The 25,895-nt window shown below is 34.4% G+C and overlaps 1 protein-coding gene across 1 annotated transcript in view; it reads left to right on the top strand.

The window, feature by feature from the left end:
* The first annotated feature begins 234 nt into the window (after positions 1-234).
* ttk (zinc finger and BTB domain-containing protein ttk) overlaps positions 235-25,895 on the top strand; it is a 29,615-nt gene continuing 3,954 nt past the window's right edge. Inside the window, exons 1-6 of the mRNA XM_017620287.1 lie at positions 235-780; positions 1,741-3,381; positions 17,289-17,788; positions 17,882-18,424; positions 18,510-18,611; positions 20,642-20,729. Of these exons, the coding sequence (XP_017475776.1) occupies positions 17,645-17,788; positions 17,882-18,424; positions 18,510-18,611; positions 20,642-20,729 (877 nt within the window). The 5' untranslated portion in view covers positions 235-780; positions 1,741-3,381; positions 17,289-17,644. The remainder of the gene's footprint in view (positions 781-1,740; positions 3,382-17,288; positions 17,789-17,881; positions 18,425-18,509; positions 18,612-20,641; positions 20,730-25,895) is intronic.

Here is a 25,895-nt window from a genome sequence, read left to right as displayed (position 1 = left end):
TCGTTGCTGTTGAGTACCTTGAGCGTTTGTTTGGCTATTTTTTTTTATTTTATTTTTGTTTTTGCTTTGCGAGCTGTATGTGTGTTTGCATTAATTTTCCCTTTTTTGAGAGGACTGAGGATCGCGCCGTTTGCCCCCTTCGCTCCGCTTTTTGCCTTGCTTCGTCGTTGGCTATCATTTCGTCAGCAAAATTGCCGTGTTGGCTGCTGTTGCAGTCACTGTCGCTGGCTGCCATCGTCACTGCTGCTTCGTTGCGCTTGTTCGCCAGGCTCGCCAAGCAGTATGAAATGAGTCGCCGTGTGTTGTAGTTGTGTTGTTGGTCGTCCAGTGTACGCGCGTGTGATATCTTATTAGAGGGGTTCAAAGGGTAGTAAAAACCGAAGAAAATTTAATGAAAGAAACGAAAACAAGTGTTGCGACCCCAGAAAAGCTATAAGAAATTAAAAATTAGTATTTATGGGATACAATAAAGTAAAGTAACAACAAAAATACGGCGCGATAAATTTTATAAAAGTGTGTTATGGAGAATTAGAAAAAAATTAACCCTATAAAAAATCTGAAAATTACTCAAAAAGATATTTACTGTGTAAAATAAAGCATTTAGAGCTTGCATTGAAAAACGCAGAGCGCCTAATGGGCGATTTCTAGTTGTGAGCTACTTACTACATATGCAAAAATTCATAAAGTGTTAAACGTTTTCTGGATACCCATGTACATACATTCATACATACATCTCAGCGGCAAATAATTCAATCTTTTCTACGCAAATACTACAGCAACGTAAGTTTAAAAAAAAAAACCAACAAGTCAAAGGTTAAATGGGACAGCGGCTTGGTGTTTTTGTGTCTTAAAAAGCAGCGAGCTTTTTCTAATCTGGCTTGCAAGTAAGTGTCTACATTGCTTTGCAAGTAAAATGGGATGCAATAAGAAAAAGTTCGCAAATTTTTTAAAAAGTTAATTTTTGAGTTGAATTAATTATCATAAACTTATTTCTTTAAAAATTTCAAAAGAAAAAGTTCTCAAACTCGNAGCGAGCTTTTTCTAATCTGGCTTGCAAGTAAGTGTCTACATTGCTTTGCTAGTAAAATGGGATGCAATAAGAAAAAGTTCGCAAATTTTTTAAAAAGTTAATTTTTGAGTTAAATTAATTATCATAAACTTATCTCTTTAAAAATTTCAAAAGAAAAAGTTCTCAAACTCCTAAAATATGTTCGACCTTGCGAATTCCATTTGAACAAGTATTCCCAAAAATTATAAATGTAAAACAAAAACAATTTTTCCCAATTTGTTTTTGTTTTACTTGTAAATTCTCGTCAGCAATTTATTCACAGGAAATTGGCGATAGGTATGGTTAAATATAAATAAGAAAAAGTTCACAAATTCTTAAAAATTTACTATCTGAATTATTAGAGTTTTTCTAAACTTTCTTTTTACAAAATTCCCAAGGAAAAAGTTCTCAAGGTCTTAAAAACCCAAAATTTAGGCAGTTAAACATTTACGGCGTTAAATTTTAATATTGTTAACCTTTTTCTTACAAAAGATCAATTCTTAAAAAAATTTGATAACTGAATTAAACTAAAATTTTTAAACTCTTTCGACGAAATTTAAAATTTACTTTCTAAACTCGGCTAATTTTAGTGCATATGTATATGTACATAAATATATGTATGTACCTATGTACACATGTAAATCCCAACTCCTGAAATGGAAGTCGCCCAGTGAAGCTTTTAAATTTCACAGAATTTTGTCGCCTTCTCCGTTCACCCAAAAGTGCCTGCGTGTCAACCCGTCTATGTGTAGAAAAAAGGCAAACACACTCACTTGACTTAAATGAGGAAAAACACCAACAGGCATACGCACACACACACACACACACACACACTGGCATATCAAGGGGTCGCCCTTTTTTGTCTGACTCAAGTCGAAAAGCAACAGGCGAAAGCAGAGCGCTGCTCACGTTGGCAGCGACAGCAACGGAATTTACCCTCTATGTACAATAAATCTCTGTGGTTTGAGAAATATTGTTCGTTGTTGTTGGTGGTGTTATATTATTGTTGGACTTGTTGTTATTGCATTCGCACAAACACAGTCAAACTATACGCCCGGTGGTGTGAAAAGGAGGCAAAGTTAAAAAGTCGACCGCTTTCGCACCCCTCCGCTCCCTTTGCTCAACAAAAGCGCACAGCAAGGGTGGTACATATACATACGTGCATATATGCATATGTGCATATATACAGGTATATAAACAAATATGCATACATACTTACATACATAGAGACATAAAACGAAATTGAATATATCCGATCGTCAGGCGCTTTTGTAGCCTGCGCGTATGAGTAACTCAAAACGAGCGCACGAACCGATCAGCAAGCAAAAAATGGAACCGACGAGTCCCAGTCGTGTAGCAAATATCTACTACATTTATACATATGTACATATGAATAAAAAATAAAATAAGCAAAGCCATTGGGGCGGCGGCGGTGGTGGTAACCACCAAGTTTTTATTTTTTTTTGGTTTTTTGCTACGCTGCTTTTACGCCTCCTTCGCCTGTAGGACGTTGCCGTGCAAACACACAAACATACACATACTGACATACACGAATTTCGAGTACGGACGATCGCCTTGCCTTGTCTCGTTTCGTTTCGTGACGCTTCGTTAATTCCCCTTCGTTCGTGTCCACGTCGTCGTCATCAAACGGGACGCGTCGTGAGCGTGGCTGATTGTATTGAGTAGCTGGCGGCTTGTTGATTGCTGATTGTTGCTTTTGGTGGTGGCGTCGACGGCAGGCGTTGACGCTGCTATTCGGGGCGGTGGTGGTAAGCAGCGCAGGAGAGCCGTAACCAACAGGCATTCACATTTGGTGCCTGCGCGTGTAAGGACGTATTGCTCCTCGTTGATTTGCGCAGCTCACTCAAGCCGTATATATTTAAGTAGTACATACATATCTACATGAACTCATCAGTGATTACAAAAACAAGACAAGTACATTTGTATATAAAAAGTGTAGAGCTTTTGAAAGCAACAACAAATGTGCATAAGTGGGGAATAAAAATAAGACAAATAATTGCTATTTTTGCTGATAAAGGAATTTCAGACGAAAAGTGAAATAAAAACGAAAAAAAAAAATTTAATGTGAAAAATATAATTGCGAGATATCTACATACATATTTTGGTGCATCAAAGAGATTATTCGAATTCGAAATTTAAAGAAATGGAAGTGTATTCTCTTGAAGAAAAAAACTTACGCAGAATTAAGTCAACAAAGTCATCACAGTTTGAAAAAAGGATTTTAAGTGCTTAAAAACAAAAATACAGCAACCTACAAGACAAATAAAAAGCGCTAATTGGAAAACTCGTGAGCGTGGATCTTTAAAATCAAGGTAATGTTGTGAAAAATTCTACGAAAATCGATAATAAAATTCAGAAAACGAACAATATTCTGTAGTTACGCCACTTCTGAAAGAACACATTTTATGAAACAAACCAAACTTTAAAATTACATAGGTATGTATGTAAAATAGAGTTTAGGCACCAACAATTGAAGAAGCCAGAATAACTTAAAGTAGTATTGAAAACTCTTTGTTAGCAAAAAAACAAAAGCCGATTTCAAAATTTGTAAATTGTAAAGAAAAAGTTCATAAGCAACTACCGGGCCTTGTATGAGCCAGCACTCGTTGCATGGAATGGTGAAGCAAAAAAAAAAGCTTAGCCAAAATGTTGACAATTTCAATTTTATTGATCTTCAAAATATCAACTACCTTTAGCTTCTATCATTTCAAATAATTTTTTATTTTTCCACAAACACATTTTCATAAAAATGAGCTCAAGCATACTGCCTTTGTTGACTAGAAAATTATAAAATTTGTAAAAAAAATTTAATGTAAGAAATCCCTTGAATGGCAAAATCAACAAAAAATTATGAAATTTGTAAAAAATTAAAAAAAAAATCATGGAATCAGTTTTTTAACACCTCCACTTCCACTACACAAATTCTTAGAAACCCACAAAATATTGCTAAAAAGTGGGAAAAAATTAATTTGTAGTTTATATTGTTAATTTTAGCACATAAACATGAGACTGAGAAATTCTTTAATTAAAATTGTGTTAAAAATTAAAGTAAAACATTTTTTAAAAGTGAAACAACATTTTTTTTTTTTTGAGTATTTTCATTGTTATTTTTATAGAACATTTATTATTCATAGGGCCGTTTTCTCAAGTAGCTTTTAAAATTTTTCTCGCCTTTAAACACAAATTTTGTTCACAAAAAATGCGCTTTAACACAGCTTTTGTTCTCGAAAAATGTGTTTGAGGGTAGATAAATTTTAAAAGTTACTTGAAGCTCTACGACATGCTGTAAGATACTTTAAAAAGTATAGCGTAGCAAAATATTCCAATTAAAAATTAACAAATGAAATTTCACCACAATTAAAAAAGTATTCCAAAAATAGACGTAAATTATTTAGCTGAATACTATAAAAACTATTAAATTTTTTAACCGACTTCAAAAAAAGGAGGAGCTTATCAGTTCGTCGGAATATTTTTTATTTTATTTTTTTTTATGTATGTAACCGCATAACTTTGGACCACGTTAATCGACTTCGGGTGGTCCCATGCTAATTATATCCGATAATTGGATCGTGAAGAAATTAACGATAATCTTAAATTTTTATATGAGAATTGAAGTCGGTTTTGTTGTTTGCTTAAAAATTACTTGTTCGTACGAGTAATTTTGCGGTTGAGTTAGAAATTGTTGATGTATGTATGTATGTATATTTTAAATAAGTTACGTTTCGTTATTGTTATTGTTATTCACTAAACAAAATCCTAAAATTTTCAACCTGTTTTGACTTCGTAATTTCCTGTTTTGCGGCGCTGGCATTAATGAGTTCCTTTTTTGAAAAACAAAAATTCATTCAGCAAACACCCTGTCAGCGCACTTTAATTAAAATTATCGACGCTGCTTTTAAATCACCACATAAACAAATAAGCACACAGGTGTATGTATGTATGTATGTATGTATGTACAACTACAAATAAGCCAATATGTACTTGTGTGTATGGGTACTTATGTATGCGAAAATTACTACCGGAACGTGTCAATTTCTACAAACATACATAAGCACATACATACTTACTTGCTATGTACTTATATTTTAGTAAATTGAAATATGTAGTCATCTACATTCTGAATGAATGAATACCGAGTAACAAATATCCTGCTTATTGCTAAGTGAAAATACGTACATATGTTTTAAGATGAAATCGCAAAAAAAAAACGTGTGAAATGAAAACCAAAAAAAAAACACTCACACTACCGCTCTGCAAGCACTTTCTTCTTTCTCTATCTCACCGATTTCATACTACACACGCGCCCGCTATAAACTTATTCACAATTGATCTTTTGCTCCACACGATCAGCTTGGCTCTCCCATATCTTTCTACGATTGTATGTATGTATGTATGAATATATATTTGTATGTATGTATGCATGCATGTACATATGTATCAATCTTGTACATTACTCATACTCTCTCTCAGCGTAAATTTGATTAGCTATTCAAAGCTATCAATTGCTGCTCAGCATTTTTTTTTTAGTAGTTGCTCTTACTTTTTACATTAAATTGTTTTCTATTTCTTAATATTATTGTTACTGATGTTTTCTTTTGGGAGACCCACATAAAGCATTCATTGATTATGGTTAGTTTGGCCACTCTTACACCGTATCAGTGCCACGAACCCNTTACTTTTTACATTAAATTGTTTTCTATTTCTTAATATTATTGTTACTGATGTTTTCTTTTGGGAGACCCACATAAAGCATTCATTGATTATGGTTAGTTTGGCCACTCTTACACCGTATCAGTGCCACGAACCCTAAAAGGACACTCAAACAGACGCGGTATTGGAAGTGCGGTACAAGGCGGTACATAGTATAGTATAGTATAGGTATAGGTATAGGTATAGTTAAAATTATAGAACGGGTGTTTTCTTAAAAATTAGATTTTTTTATGTCGCTGTCGTGGAATGTGGACCCGNTACAAGGCGGTACATAGTATAGTATAGTATAGGTATAGGTATAGGTATAGGTATAGTTAAAATTATAGAACGGGTGTTTTCTTAAAAATTAGAATTTTTTATGTCGCTGTCGTGGAATGTGGACCCGACCCCACAATAGCCCAACATCGCTCTGGCTATTGCAGCAGGATAAACTCGTACCTGAGCAGAGTAAACGAAGATGTGCCCAACCAGTGTCCGGCATGCGAAGAGGTACCGTGAGTCATGGGGCGGGAGCCCCCGAAACCCCGCCCAGCTAACGCTCTTGTCCCTATGGATAGACCCTGTTTAAGTTGCGCACCTCCTGGGCCTCCCCTTAGCTGAGCGAGACGACAACGTTGATGGATGCGCCAACTCGAGCGGGGTTTAGTAGCCGCTGCAACAACAGCAATATGCCTCCCGAATAGTAGTGCGAAGTTATCATACACTTCCTCAAAGCTTAAGCTAAGATCACCTACAAAAAACTCGTNAGTAGCCGCTGCAACAACAGCAATATGCCTCCCGAATAGTAGTGCGAAGTCATCATACACTTCCTCAAAGCTTAAGCTAAGATCACCTACAAAAAGCTCGGCAATTTAGAAACCTTTTATTGAAGCCAGGTGGCTACTGGAGGGTAACTGCAATGTCATACCCACCCACGACCCAGTTTCATATCTGGCCAATGGTTATCGCTCCAGCATCATTCACCAAAAACACTGTGGGGAATTTGCAGCAACAACAATAGTACGTCTTGCTGGGAAGAAAACTATAGTATGAAGTAATTTTTATTAAACTTTTCAATCGCTTCTTTCTGATAGTAACTAAACTTCAAAGTTTCTTCTACATACATATGTATGTGTGTACATAAATAAGTACATTCCCAATATTGCCTGTGTATGCTCTTGGATTCACGTCACTCGCACGCAGCCTTTATCAACATTCTATTTATATTTGAAAAAGTTAAAAGTTTTGTTGCTACTATAAAGCTGCGTCAAAGGAATCATAGCATTTATGTACTCCTCCAAGGGTCTTATCTTGCCGTCTTTGTAAATTAAGCAATCAAAAACTAACCACAAATATGTATGTACATAAGCAAATACAGTATGTATGTATGTATGTATGTATCTATGTACAGTGACGCTCAGAAGTATTTTCAATTGAATTTTTTTACGATATTCAAAATGTTTTTCATGGTATTTTTTTTTTGTTAACTTTTTTATAAAAAAATATACATATCTCATTCTTCAACGAAAACTAGGTAAATCACAATTTCAAAGTTTGGAGAAAATTTAAAAAAAGTCAGCAAAAATTTTCATCAAAATTTCAAACTTTTTAATCAGATTTTTTGGAAAATTTTCGTATTAGCAGTTATGTAGCCCATTTAATTTTAGTGTAAAAAAGGAAACATTTCGTTGTTTCTTTATATATATATTTTATTTTTTGCTGACAGTGTTAAACATTTTCTTTCATACAAGAACATTCGTTATTTGGAAGAAAATGCTCAATACCGACAGCAAAAAAACAAGATTATCAAAATTCAACGGAATTTTTTAGCAACCTAAAATTTGCACTTTGTTGTACTACAATTAAATTTGCTATAAAACTGCGTACTCGATTTTTTTTGTAAAAAATCAGATGGAAAATTTAGAAATCATAATCAAAACTTTCTGTAAAGTTTAAAATTTTTTTGGAGTGATTTTTCTTATAAAATGAACTTAATATATTTTTATAGAAATTTTACGAAAAGAAAACATGAAAAACATTTTGAATATCGTAAACAAAAAAAATTATGAAAAATACTTTTTAAAGTCACTGTACACATATTTTTCGTTTAATACTCTGCTCCTTTACTTGCGCTGCCATGCGGATCATAAAGTTTCGAATTTCACAACTTACACTACATCCATAGCTATTTGACTTTCAACACCAGTAAAACGAAATGAAAACGATGCCGATATTTCGTGTAGCCTGTGGACGAATTTTTAGTGGTGACGGCGCGACACAAAAGCCTTATCATGACTTTACAATAACAACAACAATGTCAATATACTGCAACAACAGCAACAACGGCAGTATCATTTAACAATAATCGTGAAGAGCGCCACTTGTGATCTCCAAAAAGTACCAACGAAATGCCTGCGACTGCTATTGAGGTAAATACCTACGCATTGCCTGGAATTTTGGGGCGTTCTATCTTGTAGCTACATAAGTATGTAAGCGATATGTGCTTAAGCAGCAGGAAAGCTAAATATACGACAAAAATGCCTTTTTGTGTGTACATACACGTGTGTGTACATACACGTGTGTTTGTCTCTATAGATATTTTTTTTTCATGTAAATTGCTTGAAGTAGGTGAGCCAGGTTGGCTCACTGCCTTTCTGCCTCGTCAGAGCGTATTATAAGGAAAAAAAAATCTGTATGTGCATACATATGTATGTAGGTATGTAAATAAAAGCATGTGGTAAAGGTCTTGAAGTACATATGTATGTATTTAGGTACACTTTCAAAAATCAGATAAGATAATTTTCAACAACAAGTGCTTTGTTGACTTTAGCGGCCATCAATGTTGCCTGCTGCCTGCCGCCTTGCGATCGCCTTACAATCATACTGGCTGCTGGTGTGCACCTGTGCATGTGTGTGGTGTGTGTGTATGTGTGTATATGACTTTGATCGTCGTGCTCGCCATCAATCCCCTGTCTGTCATGCCATGTTTTTTTTTCGAAATTCTGTTTGCGCTTACCCAATACGACCCCTTAAATTCATTGTAAGCAAGCAATTATCCGAGTGTCCATATTTATGGCTGCGTGTGTGTGTGCGTATTCACATTTCGCGTACGATCACCCCACTCCTCCTCCCCAATGTTATTTTGCCAGCACACGCACGAACGACACATCCTCTTGTAGCGAATCACGTCGCCAATGGAACCTCACGTTCCGCCATGCTGCGATCAACGACAACCTAGCGAGTCGTCGCCACTAGCGGTCGCGCAAAGCAAATGACTTTGTATTTGAGTTGGAAATACATACATATAATTGCCTTTTACATTTTCTATGTTTTCAGCTTATACATAGTTTACACACTTCTGCGACCTTTACCACCTCCACACATAGACATACATAGACAGTCCTAGAGTTTTTGAGTTTTTTTTCAGGCAATTTTCTATTACAAACATTTGTGCCTCGCTGTACTTCGGCTGCTATTTTCCTTTGTCTATTCATAACTTTTTCCCCCAACTGCTTTACATTCCATTCGAGTGTGCTTTTCACCTCGGTTTTGCTTCGCTCAGGCGCTCCTCATGCGTCGTACCAGCTTACATATTTATGTACATAGGTACATGCATCGATCGTTAGCTGGGAATAACCAAAATCCGCCACACGATCACTTGCCTGCCAGCCTGTAATTTTGTTCACCTGGGCTCGCCTCGCCTCGCTTCGCTTCGTCATACCTTTTGTCGGCAATTAGCTACTGAAATGTTACCTTCATTTGGTTTTACTGTCGGTATTTTTTGTTATTGCTTTTTATTTAATTTATTTATTTATGATTTTTTTTTNTATTTGTTTGAGTGGTCCGTGCAGTTGAGTTGTTGTACAATAATTTTCTATTGATTGCCTTTTTTGGCGTCATTCCGCAATACTCCACACCCTTCACACGGGCAATATTAGTCAACTTAGAGGTGAAATTAAAATACAAGTACGTACATACATACATGCACATAAATGTTCCTGCTCCCCTTCCCAGACATATGTATATAAATAAATATGTAGATAATAACGGTGGAATAAATCTGAATAGCAGTTCCCTACTTGCATAACCAAGTTCGGAGTGGGGCTAGAATCAGAGAAAAGTACACAACAGGAGTCTCTGCTGATGCTGAGAAGGGGATTTCCCGACATGAAACCTACTATACCTTATCTAGAAAATGGCTAACTGTGTGGGAGGACGATGGCTTTTTTACCATGGCAGAATTTGAAAGGGAATATCCTCTCTTGGTTTTCTCGCAGTGTTTTGTAGTGGACTCCCTATAAACGGATCACAACAAGCTTAGAATTGGGAATATATCTCGGGGAGTTCTGTGGCAAGACACAGCCAGGCAACCATAGCCTCGTAAAAGTAAATTGGAAAGCCTCAACCTTTCGATGCTTGGAGGCGTAAATTTCATTCTGTGGAAAGCAATATCCAAGGGTTAAGTACCCTAGAAAGGAAGCTGACGTGAGAAACTCACATCGACCTGTAGATAAATGGGTAGCTTTTCAGAACTTTGGCTCCCAATGACTAAACTGATACGGGATTATCTTCCGAAAGAAAGTACTGAAGCTGGCTGACGTCTGGAGGAAGATCGACCTACATATCTCGGCAACCAGTTTGAAAAGAAAACGCCCTATCTCAGAAAACCTTTTAAAAACGCCCCATTTCATGATTTGGTTGAAGAACACGCTGTCTCAGAATTTGATGGAAGACCACCCTGTTTCAGAATTAGGTTCAAAAACGTCCTATCTCAACTTAAAATATCTTGGAAATTCTGAAGTAAGGCGTTATTGAAGCGTTTTCTGAGATAGGACGTTTTCGAACCGGCTGCCGCGATAGGTCGATCTTCCACTCAGCCGTCGATATATAAACAGCGGAATAATTCAAAAAAGCAAAGTCAATTTCAAATTGACTTTGTGAACGCACCTTAGAAGCTTTCAATTTATATTTTTTGAAGCATTTATTCAGTAAAAACTGTTGAGTTTTTAATACTGTATCTTGCGCGCCAGCTCATGCTTAATACTTTGCGGATTAAAAGCTTTTAAAATTTAAATATTCAGAATACTTACATACTATATTTTAGTTTTGCTGTGGAACTTGGGGTTAAAAGGATTTCTCGAATTCAACTCCAACTCATTAAGTTTTAAAGCCTAATAACATTTTTTTTTCGGAACCTGCTTCTTTTGTAAAGCTCGTAACGATTACACTACCTTATAAAGCTTTTGGAAGCTCTTAGCTTAATGCTACTTTGAGATATTTTAACATATTTAGATACATATACTAGGTATACATTTATACTTCGTAGATATCTAAAACTATTAAAAAAATACATATATGAAAAACAGAACTGGAAAATAAAGCAGTACCCATGGGGGGTACTCACTCGCCTGTTGTAGAGAGTCGCATAGATACCCTTTGCCTTTCCCGCAATTCCCGGATTTCCATGAATTTCCTTTAGACATGCATACATCATAGAACAGAGAAAGAACATGCATATATGTATGTATATGCAGATATTCACAATGAGGCGAACATTCATACGAATACGCTTATGTATAAACATTTCAATGGCAGCAGGAATGTTTCATAATAGAAATGTGCCTGATTTTCCGCTGAACCATAGCTAGATCAGATATTGCACTCCCCTTTTGCGTTTCACTAAAATTGTCGCGCTACATGGAAAAGCGAGTTGGGGCGGCTACCCGATTGAGACGAGCCAAACAGGCAGAAACTAGCCTAGCAAACGATGAACAATGATCGTCTGTTGTTTATGTCTATATGGACATACAAATGTATGTATGTATATGGTTATATCTACTATGCGGATGCATACAAATGTATATATACATCCATATTTTATTATGATCGACTCTGTTGTACGTAGTATGTATGTATGTATGTATGTTGACTGCCCCGTTGACATTTATAGTTTGCTGCATACCAGTTGGCTGTGTGCGACTCTACGCTTTCGATTAGGTCATGCCGCTGCGGCATGCAATTTTTGAGCAACAATGTCGCCGCATTAGTTTCAAATGGGGGCGCGCATATGGAAATGTACGTACATATTCTTGTAGGTGTGTTCCTTCAAGGCACTCAAGCACACAAATACACGGGCATTTGTATGTAGATTCAAGCATTCGCTTAAATTTTCAACAAATTCTAATTGTTGACTCCAAGTTTGTATATATTTTCTGAGCGAACTTTGGCACTGTTCATTTCCGGTTTGAGTCACTCCAAAGGCATACATACATAAGTACCATCTAATTCCCCTACAAATAGACACTTCGAAATTCCCAGCGTTTTCATGAGTTAAAGCATTCACTGAGCTGCAAGTTTCAAAATACCTAAAGTCTAGTTTTTGTGGCATTCCCACCTACTAAAAAAGTACACTTAATTTAAAACAAATCTTATGCTTCCGTTTCCCAACTCTGTACCCATAGCAGCTGTATTGTCTGTGTGTGTGCCTAGTTTTTTTTTTTAGTTTTATTTTGCTTAACGCTCACGCTCCCTGATTTGAAATCATCTTAAATGTCAAATCAACATCCATCCATTTAATACGAGCGAGTACTCGCGCAATAACTTAATAGCTTAGAAACCTGTTCTCTACAGCTTTTGAGCGGCACTCGCCACTAAGTTTAGTTTTTTTTTTTTTTTTTTATCTACACCTCTTCCGTCGGTCGCTACCTTTACTATATATATATATGTATTTGCTTACTCGCCTTACTGCCTGCCGGTGTCGCTCATTCCACGTGGAAATGGTTCCTCGTTTGGTTGGTTGTTTAGCGTTCGCCGATCGTTGTTCAATGTTCCAACTAAGTAGACGTACATATGTATGTACATACACCAATGACGTGACACACTTGTTGCAGGCTTTAGCCGGGAGTCCAATTGTTCATTTTACACGAAAACAGTTTTGCTTATTTTAGTAAGCATGTATCTATGATGTAGTATATACATATGTACATTAGGGTGTACCTATCGCTCTCCAAAAAAAAAAAAATCGGTATTGTTTTCCATCTATACATCTGATGAAGTGTATTATATTTTAAGACTTGTGCCAAAATATTTCGGCAAAATATTAAGATTTAAGTTAACTGAACTTATTTAGAAATACCTGCACAAATGGATTTTTTTTTATAAACACAGCAATGTAGTTTTTAAAAATAGTTCTTCGTAAACATATTTTAAATTTTTATTAGCGGAATTAAATGAATGAGATTTTTGTAGGTATTTTCAAAAGGGTTTAGCTCACGCAAATCCTAATATTTTGCCGAAATATTTTGGCGGTAGTCTTTTTTTTGGCGATTCACCCTAATGTACATACATATTTTCATACTATACATATGCTTGTAAGCTGTTAGATATACATACTAAAATAAAAATCACTTTACATGGCTGAAACACTTGTTCGTGCTTCTAAGAATCACGTATTCACGCCAATTTTTAGCCTGAAGGAAAATTACTTGTAATTAGCGGTTTCTAGTTATTTGCGATTTCTTATTACTTATGTGCTTCCTTTAAGTTATTTTCCTGTATTCCACCGCTTTGAGTTCTTTGAACATAGGCGTACGTGTTCTGAGGGGATTACCAATGGCAATGCTATTTAAAATCTCTGTAAATCTGGAAAATCACAACTTATTGCAAGTAACAAAAGTCTATTTTGTCAAGCTTTCGCCACTTAGCTTAAAAACAATCGCTTACAACTATGACAACAACACAAAAAATCCTCATCTTCCTCTTCGCTCGCACTATGATAACTTTCATACAAATTCATTTGTTTACGACTGTCTTTGTCTTTAGCTTCGCATAGCTTTCACTCTATTTTTAACCTAAGTTGACTCGATCAAGCCCATTAAAGCCTACTTCTCAATAGGATATAATTCTTGGTAACCCTACAGATCGAAATATCCTAGCTCTTCGTGGATTGGGGACTTTCGAAAGAACAAGTCTCCGAAAGATCTATGGCCCTGTTCGCGTCGGGGCCGGGTACTGAAAAAACGGCAATGACGAGCGGCAGGACATGGTTAAACGCTAAAAAAATACAACGTATGACAATCTGATGAAAAGGTGCTTCTACTCCGCATCGGCAGGTAGACAACGATAAGCAAGGCCACCCACGAACACTATAGAAGTACATTTGGGATGAACAATGGGCGATTTTTATTATTTATTTTTTTTTTTAAGTTTTTTAAAAATTAAATGAAATTTAAAAAATGTTTATTTTAGCTTTAAAGCTATAAAAACACAAAATTAAACTAAAAAAAAAATTAATTAAAGAAATTCCTAAAATGAAAAGAAATTAAAAGATAGAAAGTTGCTTTTTAAAATAATGTAAACAATTAAATATAAAAATAAAAATAAAATGAAAAAAATAAAATAAAATGAAATAAGTTCCCAAAAATGAAAGGAAATTTAAAAAAAAATATATATTTCTTTTTAAAACAATAAAAACTAAAAATTAAAAGAAATGAAAATTTAAAAAAATAATAAACAAATTTAATGGAAAATAGAAAAAATATAATATTCAGAAGAGAAAAAATATAATATAAAATTGGATGAAATTTAAGAGAAATATTTTTCTTACAACAATAGAATATAAAAATTTAATTAAATTATTTTATTTTGAAAATAATATAATCTAGAAATTAAAGGAAAATTTAAATTAGAAAAAAATAAATAACTAAAAAAAATCCGCTGCCCCAGATCTCGACCCCGGATTTCTTGAGTAGCGCGCCAGTGCTTTGCTCACTCGGCCATTATGATCTTTCTATCGNAAAAAAAATCCGCTACCCCAGATCTCGACCCCGGATTTCTTGAGTAGCGCGCCAGTGCTTTGCTCACTCGGCCATTATGATCTTTCTATCGTGGAGCTCAGTGACTGTGCGCTCTAAACTAGTCTGAAGAAGACCTGATTTCCCAATCAGTCAGCGCTTTCCGATCAGACTGAAATACATATGTAGGTAGGGAACCATATGTAGGAGGACATTGAAAGTAAATACATACATGACAGCGATAGTTTCATCGTCTGTCTGTATGTTGCTTTTCGAGAGATTAGATCGGGTCATCTCAATAAGATTAACAATAAGTCAATTGTAATTGAAAGCTGATTATGAACAAACGTGGAACAGTGACGTTCCAGAGACCATTTTGGACGGACCTACATTTATCGTTAAACCCAATGAGTTGGAAAATAAAATAAAATCTAAGTACAGATCTTTTAGAGAGTGTGTAGAGCAATATTTTTAAGATTATTTACAAAATCCATAATACTGCAGAACTTTCCAATAACTGACTCATATAAAATGACTCATAAAAGTATCAATAACATTCACAAAAGCTTCACCAACCGCTTAGCTAATTGCCAAAGGAACGTTATGATCACACTCAACGTTCACGGTTTAAAGCAGTTATTTATAAATACATACATGTTATTAAAAACAAAAGACATGATACTAAAAGAATTTCTAAGCTGTGCTGAATGCTACAAAAAAAAAAAAAAAACAGAAACAGACAATGCAAATGTATGTATAATGAAAAGAGCAGTTATATTAAACACATTTACAAAAAAGGTGTTTTTAAGAATCTATCATTTGAATGCCAACACTTAAACGGTACACAGTTCACAAATACTGTGAGATAATTATGAAAAATATGATGAAGACATACATATGAAATGATCATTACTCGATACAAAACTGCTTTCAGTCTTGGTTTTAAGTAATCAATGTTTATGTGTGAAACTAAATATTTTTAGTTGGCTGCGAAGTGTGGTGAAAACATGTTGTTAGTTGTGGGTGTGATTTGTGTGTGCATAACCACTGTCAGTCAAGGTATTTAGAACGTGGGAACTTATTGTTGGTGTTGTTATAGTCACTTATAGTGGTTTGGGTATTCATATCTGGATTATTATACATCTTTATGCACATACTTAAGTGTATTTTAGAAATATATATATATATATTTTTTTTTTGCTTATTTATCAATCTGAATGTGGGCCGCAAATTTTAATTGCAAACCCACCTGTTAGCTGTTCTTTGATTTTATATTATTTGCGTACTTTCTATGCTTTTATTTTTTGCTTGTGTTTGCCATTGCATTTGTTCGCCTTATCAGCCCGTAGGTTTTGTTTTTTTAATATTATTTTTAAAACACTACTCGCTTCGCAATTAATTATCTCTTAATATGCCTTTAAAAAAACATGTGTGCCTGTGTTTTGTTTTGTTGTTGTTGTTGTTGAAAGTATTTTTTTGCTACGCTCTTTCGCGAATTTCTCGTGCTCAGTCGTTCACTGATCGCTTGCGTATGTATTTACTCTTTTCGCCACGCTTTCACGCACAATCTCACGCTTGCTCAATTGCTCGCTGCAACTTTCGTGCTGCTCATTTTACTTTGGCTTTTTTTACATTAACTTTCACAGCTGTTTTTTGATTTGAAATTTTTGTATATTCGCTGAATGTCCCATGTGTATTATGAGTTTGCTTCGCTCAAATTTTCCCATCAGTTAGCTGCTCACTACTTTCAATGATTTTGCAATCGGAGCTACATCCCATTTCCTTACCGCTATTTCTAGAGCCTATTTATCGCTTCGTTTAGCTTTCAACTTCACTTTCCACAAATTTCCTTCCGTGGTTCTTATCCGCCTTTCCTCCACCCTGTTGGCTCAGAAGGCATTCCCCCTCTTTCTCTTATTTTATTAACCGTTTTATCGCCCCATCCTTCAAGTTTCAACTTCACTTTCTATCACCCTTTTAGCGTCACACCAAACCCCCTCTGCTATTTTGCAGGGATCGATTTGCTATGAATGATTCACGATATTTATATTAGTGTGCCTCACAAAAAAAAATAAAAATCGGTTATTCCACCGGAGTTATACGTAAAGTTTATAAGACTTCCACCAAAATATTTCGGAAAAGTATTGACATTTAAGCGAGCCAGACCGATTTGAAATGTATCTTCAAAAATCTCAATAATTTGATTCGATTTGATAAAATTTTTAAATATTTTTAAGCTGTCCTTTTAAGCTTCAACTCTTCTATAATCTTTGGTGATGTTTAATAAAAACTAATATTATTTATAACAAAAATAAATTGATTTTTGGAGGTATTTTCTCAAATTTTTTTGTAGGGAGAGTGATACGCTCTAATGTACATGTTTTTTTTTTTTGCGGAAATCACTTTCATTTCATCTTAATTTTTTTGTTGTACTCGTATTGTGTGTTGCTGCCGTAATCGTGTTAGGCTTTTGCGTCGTTTCGCTCTGGCTGCCTTGTCGCAGTATTTACGTTTTAGGGGCTCTCCCACATGTGCTCGCTTTTCAGTTCGATTTCGTCCACTCAGTCAGCGCATTTGACCACCACCTACAAATTTTACAAGCTGTTTTTTTTCCCCCTTTCACCGCCTACTCAATTCAATGCGGCTATGGTCCATGAAAAATAATTTGTTTCCTTTTAATAAAAAATACCTTTTGAAAAGTGTAAAAAATTTACAGTTTCCTTTTCTTCTCATTACAGGAATATTTGAAAAACATGTACAACGTTTGAAAGGAAAAAAAGGAAAACGGACTATTAATCGACTTGCAATCGAAGAAGACACACAAAAGTGACGCATCATAAAATTTCGGCAGCTGCTGAAAGGCTCAAGAATTTCTTGTATCCTTATAACTTAAAAGGAACGGCAAGGATCTATCAAACCCAATTGCGACCGTGCAGTACACCACGCATTGGCTAATCAACGTTTCTGCTGGCTACATAGCCATAGTCTGGCGCAATTACTCACACATTTTTCAAACATAATTTTTGACTCCTCAGCGTTGTTGGTGGGTTGTGAGTAAATCACAGCCAATCATCATATATAAAAAGGCTTACAAATGAAGATGGCATCCCAAAGATTTTGCCTTCGATGGAATAACCATCAAAGCAATTTACTATCTGTATTCGATCAGCTATTGCACGCTGAAACGTTTACGGATGTCACGCTGGCCGTGGATGGACAATATTTAAAAGCACACAAGGTAAGTGTTACTATGCTTTTTTTGTTAAGAAATTTACATATGTCAATTAATTTTTGGTTTTCTCATCACCCCCTCCCCCCCCTCCCCCCCTAGATGGTTCTCTCCGCCTGCAGTCCTTACTTCAATGCGCTATTTGTCAATCATCCCGAAAAACATCCCATTGTCATATTAAAGGATGTACCTTATTCCGATATGAAATCCCTGCTTGACTTTATGTATCGCGGCGAGGTGTCTGTCGATCAGGAACGTCTTACCGCCTTCTTGCGTGTCGCCGAATCGTTACGCATCAAAGGTTTGACCGAAGTGAATGACGATAAACCATCACCGGTCGAACCGACGCCACCGCCACCACAGCTACAACGCATTCAACCATATTTGGTGCAACAACAACAGCAGCAACATCAACGCAGCAAATCACAGAATAGCCTATTGGCTGGCGGTTCAAGCGCTGGCGCTGGTGGTTTGGCTAGTGCCGCTGCATTGGCTGCTGGTGGTGGTCAACAACAACAATCGCTGCTTAGCTCAGCGCTGGCCTCGATGCCGAAACGAAAACGTGGCAGGCCACGGAAATTGTCGGGCAGCTCGAATGGCACCGGCAATGATTATGATGAATTCGAACGCGATGGCATGATGAATGTGAGTGAAGGTTGAAGGTTGTATGGAGGAAATTTGAATAATTTCTAACCTGTTTTTTTTTTTTTTGTTTATTTTTTCCTTGCAGGACTCCGAGATGGGCGATTGCAAAATGGGCGATTCATATTCGGGCAATGATGATGGCTCGGATGATAATCAACGCGATTGTGGCAATATGCGCGACCCTAGTGTAAGTAGACGTTACTTTTATATTAAAAAAAACTATTTTCTACATACTAAATTTTAAACTGGTTAGACAGCAGTTGACTAATTTTTCAACGGTTAATGGGAGGGTTAAAGGTTAATCGGTATTAAAAAAAAAGTTGAGCAGGAAATTATGACAGTAGTATTTTTAAAAAAATATTTAAAATGTTTAGCTATTTAAATATGCACATACATATAAAACTTGTAGCTAAATTTTGAAGAAGAATTACGCAAATAAAAGCCTCAAAAAGTAATAAATTNGCAGCAACATCAACGCAGCAAATCACAGAATAGCCTATTGGCTGGCGGTTCAAGCGCTGGCGCTGGTGGTTTGGCTAGTGCCGCTGCATTGGCTGCTGGTGGTGGTCAACAACAACAATCGCTGCTTAGCTCAGCGCTGGCCTCGATGCCGAAACGAAAACGTGGCAGGCCACGGAAATTGTCGGGCAGCTCGAATGGCACCGGCAATGATTATGATGAATTCGAACGCGATGGCATGATGAATGTGAGTGAAGGTTGAAGGTTGTATGGAGGAAATTTGAATAATTTCTAACCTCTTTTGTTTTTTTTTTTGTTTATTTTTTCCTTGCAGGACTCCGAGATGGGCGATTGCAAAATGGGCGATTCATATTCGGGCAATGATGATGGCTCGGATGATAATCAACGCGATTGTGGCAATATGCGCGACCCTAGTGTAAGTAGACGTTACTTTTATATTAAAAAAAACTATTTTCTACATACTAAATTTTAAACTGGTTAGACAGCAGTTGACTAATTTTTCAACGGTTAATGGGAGGGATTAAAGGTTAATCGGTATTAAAAAAAAAGTTGAGCAGGAAATTATGACAGTAGTATTTTTAAAAAAAGATTTAAAATGTTTAGCTATTTAAATATGTACATATAAAACTTGTAGCTAAATTTTGAAGAAGAATTACGCAAATAAAAGCCTCAAAAAGTAATAAATANTGATTATGATGAATTCGAACGCGATGGCATGATGAATGTGAGTGAAGGTTGAAGGTTGTATGGAGGAAATTTGAATAATTTCTAACCTCTTTTGTTTTTTTTTTTGTTTATTTTTTCCTTGCAGGACTCCGAGATGGGCGATTGCAAAATGGGCGATTCATATTCGGGCAATGATGATGGCTCGGATGATAATCAACGCGATTGTGGCAATATGCGCGACCCTAGTGTAAGTAGACGTTACTTTTATATTAAAAAAAACTATTTTCTACATACTAAATTTTAAACTGGTTAGACAGCAGTTGACTAATTTTTCAACGGTTAATGGGAGGGATTAAAGGTTAATCGGTATTAAAAAAAAAGTTGAGCAGGAAATTATGACAGTAGTATTTTTAAAAAAAGATTTAAAATGTTTAGCTATTTAAATATGTACATATAAAACTTGTAGCTAAATTTTGAAGAAGAATTACGCAAATAAAAGCCTCAAAAAGTAATAAATAGACGAAATATTACACTAAAATAAGTTATCACGTATTTTTATTTTTAAGTGCAACTTGAGCACAACAATTATTTGACATCAAAATGCATAGAGAACAACTTCAGTTAAAAATAGAGCATCGAATATCTGCCTACCATGGAAGAAAAAAATTTAATGCACTTTTAATTTCCCATTTGACGAGCTGTACAGTATTGAAGGGGTTACTAGAATAATAAAAATTACACTTTCGTGAAAAAATTTCGTTAAAAAAAAATTCACCTTATTTAATTTTGACTTATGCCACTTTTTCAAAGATAATTATCTTTATAATTGCTAATTTATTTTGTACTTTTCCATAACTTATTTTGTGATTTTTCGTACAGNGTGAAAAAATTTCGTTAAAAAAAAATTCACCTTATTTAATTTTGACTTATGCCACTTTTTCAAAGATAATTATCTTTATAATTGCTAATATATTTTGTACTTTTCCATAACTTATTTTGTGATTTTTCGTACAGTTTTCTTTTATTTAAGTTTTGTACTATTTTTTTATTTTTATTTTTGTTTTCCTACAGGAGAGTCGAGATTCTATTTCCCAAAGCAAGAAATTCAAATCAAAAGACAATAAATCCAAACAACACGACAATGACAACAGCACATCTGGTGAGTTTTTAATTCCATTTATTTCTACATAAAATGCATAAGGAAACTTACATATGTAAATACAGTGAAAATTCGATAACTGGAAAGGAGCGACTAAAAATAAAAAATAAATCGTAGAAAAGTAATGGTAATGATCTGTGCATTTAATAAAAGGCATTTAACCAAAAAAAGTTGCAAGACTTCTAAAAAATAATTCATTATTTTAGCTTTTTTGAGTTGTATAATGAATTTAAAATAATTATTTTATTCAGGCTTGTTACACTACCAAATTGCAGAGGCTCGAACTATCGAGTTTTCACTGTATGCAAATTTTTCATTTTTTTTTACAATTACACGATAGGTAACAAAAATTGCTGAGTTTTCAAATGTTTTTCGTTTTCGTTTCGAAAACATTTTTTTTTTTTACGAACGTCATATCTTCGCAATTTACAATCGGATCTTAAAGTATTTGTCTCGAGGAGACATTTTTTTTATTTCAAAGTTCATTGACTTCAAGTACTCCGTTCTAGTACTTACCTACCAGATCTCAATTCTTATCACCCTAAGCTCTCCAAAAATCATGAAACTTTTGCCAACAAATATTTTTTTGATTCTAGTAGAACTATTAAAAAGCAAAAAAAAAATATATTGCTGGCGAATGTACATGGGTGTCACCAAAAAATATAAAAGCTGACCTATAGGTCCGGCCAAAACAAAAAAGAGGTGTACGGCGAACTTTTTTGTTTGCTGTAAGGTAGTACGGTCTAATGTCAAATATTATACTACACTGTGCAGCAGAACTACAANTCAAAGTTCATTGACTTCAAGTACTCCGTTCTAGTACTTACCTACCAGATCTCAATTCTTATCACCCTAAGCTCTCCAAAAATCATGAAACTTTTGCCAAAAAATATTTTTTTGATTCTAGTAGAACTATTAAAAAGCAAAAAAAAAAAATATATTGCTGGCGAATGTACATGGGTGTCACCAAAAAATATAAAAGCTGACCTATAGGTCCGGCCAAAACAAAAAAGAGGTGTACGGCGAACTTTTTTGTTTGCTGTAAGGTAGTACGGTCTAATGTCAAATATTATACTACACTGTGCAGCAGAACTACAACCGCTTTTGCTTTTTTCCTTTTACGGCCGTCAAAAAATTAAAAAAAAAACACAAAGATGGCAGATAAATGCACTCCTGGTGCTGTAAAAGCGGGAATAGTTACGCTCGAAAGGTATATGTATGTATGTAAATTTACAAATATATTTTCAATTTTGCACGAAAAAATGTTTTTTCTACAATTTGTTGAAAATAATGAATAAAATCTCTCAATTTTCCANTAAAAGCGGGAATAGTTACGCTCGAAAGGTATATGTATGTATGTAAATTTTACAAATATATTTTCAATTTTGCACGAAAAAATGTTTTTTCTACAATTTGTTGAAAATAATGAATAAAATCTCTCAATTTTCCATAGCNATTAAAAAAAAAACACAAAGATGGCAGATAAATGCACTCCTGGTGCTGTAAAAGCGGGAATAGTTACGCTCGAAAGGTATATGTATGTATGTAAATTTACAAATATATTTTCAATTTTGCACGAAAAAATGTTTTTTCTACAATTTGTTGAAAATAATGAATAAAATCTCTCAATTTTCCATGTTTCATAAATATAGTCGAAAACGATTAATTGCAACATCATACTTCCGATATTTCAAAAAACTTCTAGTGAATAATGCCGAATTTCCACTAGGCATTTAAATGACAAAAAAAAACAAACAAACAAACTTAAAGCTTTCGTATTAATCAAGCAGACTTGTCAATTAACCGATTTCGACTGTTTTTTGAAAAATAATTCCACAATTTTAGTGAACTGGATAGTATTTTTGATGCTTTTTGATAATAAAACTTTTATAATTTTTTCTCGTCGACTTCTTTCAATCCTGTAACCTTACATATGTATGTATACATTTCGGCACATTTTTCATTATATTTTAATTTTCACAATAATTTCATCTGCATAATACACAGCAATCGAATATCAGCAAAGCAATTGCCATTAATTTTAAGAAATCCATCAATATTATTTATAAAAAAAACAATCNTTGCTTTTTTCCTTTTACGGCCGTCAAAAAATTAAAAAAAAAACACAAAGATGGCAGATAAATGCACTCCTGGTGCTGTAAAAGCGGGAATAGTTACGCTCGAAAGGTATATGTATGTATGTAAATTTACAAATATATTTTCAATTTTGCACGAAAAAATGTTTTTTCTACAATTTGTTGAAAATAATGAATAAAATCTCTCAATTTTCCATGTTTCATAAATATAGTCGAAAACGATTAATTGCAACATCATACTTCCGATATTTCAAAAAACTTCTAGTGAATAATGCCGAATTTCCACTAGGCATTTAAATGACAAAAAAAAAACTACCTCCGAAAAAAAACAAACAAACAAACTTAAAGCTTTCGTATTAATCAAGCAGACTTGTCAATTAACCGATTTCGACTGTTTTTTGAAAAATAATTCCACAATTTTAGTGAACTGGATAGTATTTTTGATGCTTTTTGATAATAAAACTTTTATAATTTTTTCTCGTCGACTTCTTTCAATCCTGTAACCTTACATATGTATGTATACATTTCGGCACATTTTTCATTATATTTTAATTTTCACAATAATTTCATCTGCATAATACACAGCAATCGAATATCAGCAAAGCAATTGCCATTAATTTTAAGAAATCCATCAATATTATTTATAAAAAAAAACATTAATTTATTCCAAAAATTTATACCAGCGATTATCATTTGTATTGAAAATCAAACAAATTTCGTGGAAAATATTTCGAAACATAATTAAGTGTTCAATATTAAACACGTCTGAAAATCGCATCGGAAAAGCTCAAAGGGATTAACGAAACAAATTTCGAAACTAAACATGCCCTAACATAGAAAAGATATGTTGGGCAACAAAAAAAACATAGGTCACTAGTGCGAAAGAAAGACTAAACAAACAAGATAAAGTGAAATAAATTTAAAAAAAATATAAAATGTTACAACATGCGCGTATTTATCCGTAATCTTTTTGCGCGTAGTGTTTACACTGTAAGAAAAAAGTTCAAAGGCCGCGACTCATTTCGTCGGCAGGTGAGTTTCAAAGTTTGACAAATCAAAGAAAAGCGCATGAAAGTATGATGCAAGAAATGCAAATAAAGCGAAAAGGAAACGACGAGATTTAATTGAAGAAAAAGGGAGTGAGTAAATTCAATCGGGCTAAGCTTAGGGATTCATGGCCGACGTAATGAAAAATAAAAATGAATATGCGAATAAAAATTCCTACAAAAAAAATTTAAACAACAAACGAATGTCGAATTTCCACTGGACATGAAATGACAAAAATTTGAATGACAAAGTTCGGTATTTAAAAATACGAATGCCTTTGCATAAAAACAGTTACTATAATTGAATTCTTTTTCATAAGGCATTTTTAAATCGCAAAGCTTGTCATTTCAATGCCTAGTGGAAATTCGGCATGAGCATTTTTACTAATCAAAAATATTAAAAATTTAAAACACCAACGCGTAAATATAAAAACTCCATCTTGTTAAAACAAAACAGCCAGCGTTTAATTTTTCCCTTTTGTTTTATGTTTTTGTTTAGACCGTTATTTCTTTAATGTAACAGTCATGTTTCGCTGCATTCGTACAACTTGCTGCACCTGTTGCAGGTGCTTGGACACATGCAAACTGGCTTTTCTATATACATCATAGTACACATTTATCAACTGCAAATGGCTTGAAATCCCTACAGCTTTTCCGATACGTTTTTTTTATTATTTCTGAATGGAACGCGTGCGTGTGAATAATTATTAATGTGTTGCTAAATTTTTTCACAGCAAAATGAAATTCCTTTCCGTATTTGTTTGCTTTTTCGTTGCATTATACATTCATACAAAAATCAAGTGAAGAAAACACATACACACATGCATATGTACATATAAACGTAATCATAAGAAAAGAAATGAAAACTAAAAAAAAATGACTCATTAAATTTAAAAAAATTATTAAAGATTGCTTATAACAATACGTAGTTTAGTTAACTGTTCCTATAGCTGAATTTTCACTAAGCAATAAATGGTAAGCAATTAATTGACAAAATTTGTGTAAATTCAATATCTAGTGGAAATTGAGCATTATGCCCATAATAATGCTGGATATCCAATCGGCTTTAATTGACACAGTTAAGCACTAAAAAAATATCGTATCATTGCGTTAATATAAATAGTTATTGAATTCGTTTCCACCAGCATTATTTAAAATATATAACTTTTTTTTTCTTTTCAATGCCCAGTGCAAATTCGGCGTAATTATTGGAATGGAAAAGGAAATGTATTCCATTTAAAAAATTTTATTTTGTTTTTTTGCTAATTTCATTACAATTTTCCTTCATTGAAAATCCGGCATTAGTAGATAAAGTTTCAATTTTTAATTTAATTTTTTAAAACCGCGTTAGTATTTCTCTTTAAGCTAATTCAAACAAATATTAATTGGACTATTTTTAACTTTTAAGTAAAATGCAGTATTTTGAAAACCATTTAAAGTCAAATATTTAAAAAAAAGGCTAACTTACAATAAACGAAATGTTTGAAAGTAACGAGTCCTTTTTCTAAAGAAAAAACCTGGACACTTTTTCCAACTTACGTCGTGTCCTTATGTCTGTGTGTATCAGTTGCTTCACCTTGATCTCTCACTTTGCCCCCAACCCCAAATGATCAACACTTTCTTACCAATCTCTACCATAACTCTCTATATTTTAGATGGCAACGATAGCGACTGCGATGATCAAATGGACACCTCGTACATGGAACCCCAATTGATGTTGGATGAGTACGATGAGCCGTCGAATTCAAATTCGATCCCAATGCCACCAGCTCACCATCACAACAGAATACACCCAATGTTTTAGCCGCGCAAGCGCAACAACAACACGTAGAACGTCAACTATTACTCGCGCAACAAAAGAAACAACAATTGATCGAAGCTGCTGCCGCTACAGCTGCTGCCATGAAATTATCAGGCGAGGCAGGCGCTAGTGGCATGCCTAGTACCGTGACGCTGCTCAATTCAATGGTTAGCATACCGAAACTGACACCCATTGGCAAAGTGTCTAAGGTGAAAGTGAATAA

This window comes from Rhagoletis zephyria, unplaced genomic scaffold (assembly GCF_001687245.7).
Source record: "Rhagoletis zephyria isolate East Lansing unplaced genomic scaffold, Rhagoletis_zephyria_1.1 Rzeph_scaffold_02112, whole genome shotgun sequence".
Taxonomy (NCBI): Eukaryota; Metazoa; Arthropoda; class Insecta; order Diptera; family Tephritidae; genus Rhagoletis; species Rhagoletis zephyria.
The sequence above is the reverse complement of the archived record's forward strand: the minus strand, read 5'-3'. Positions and strand labels throughout refer to the sequence as shown.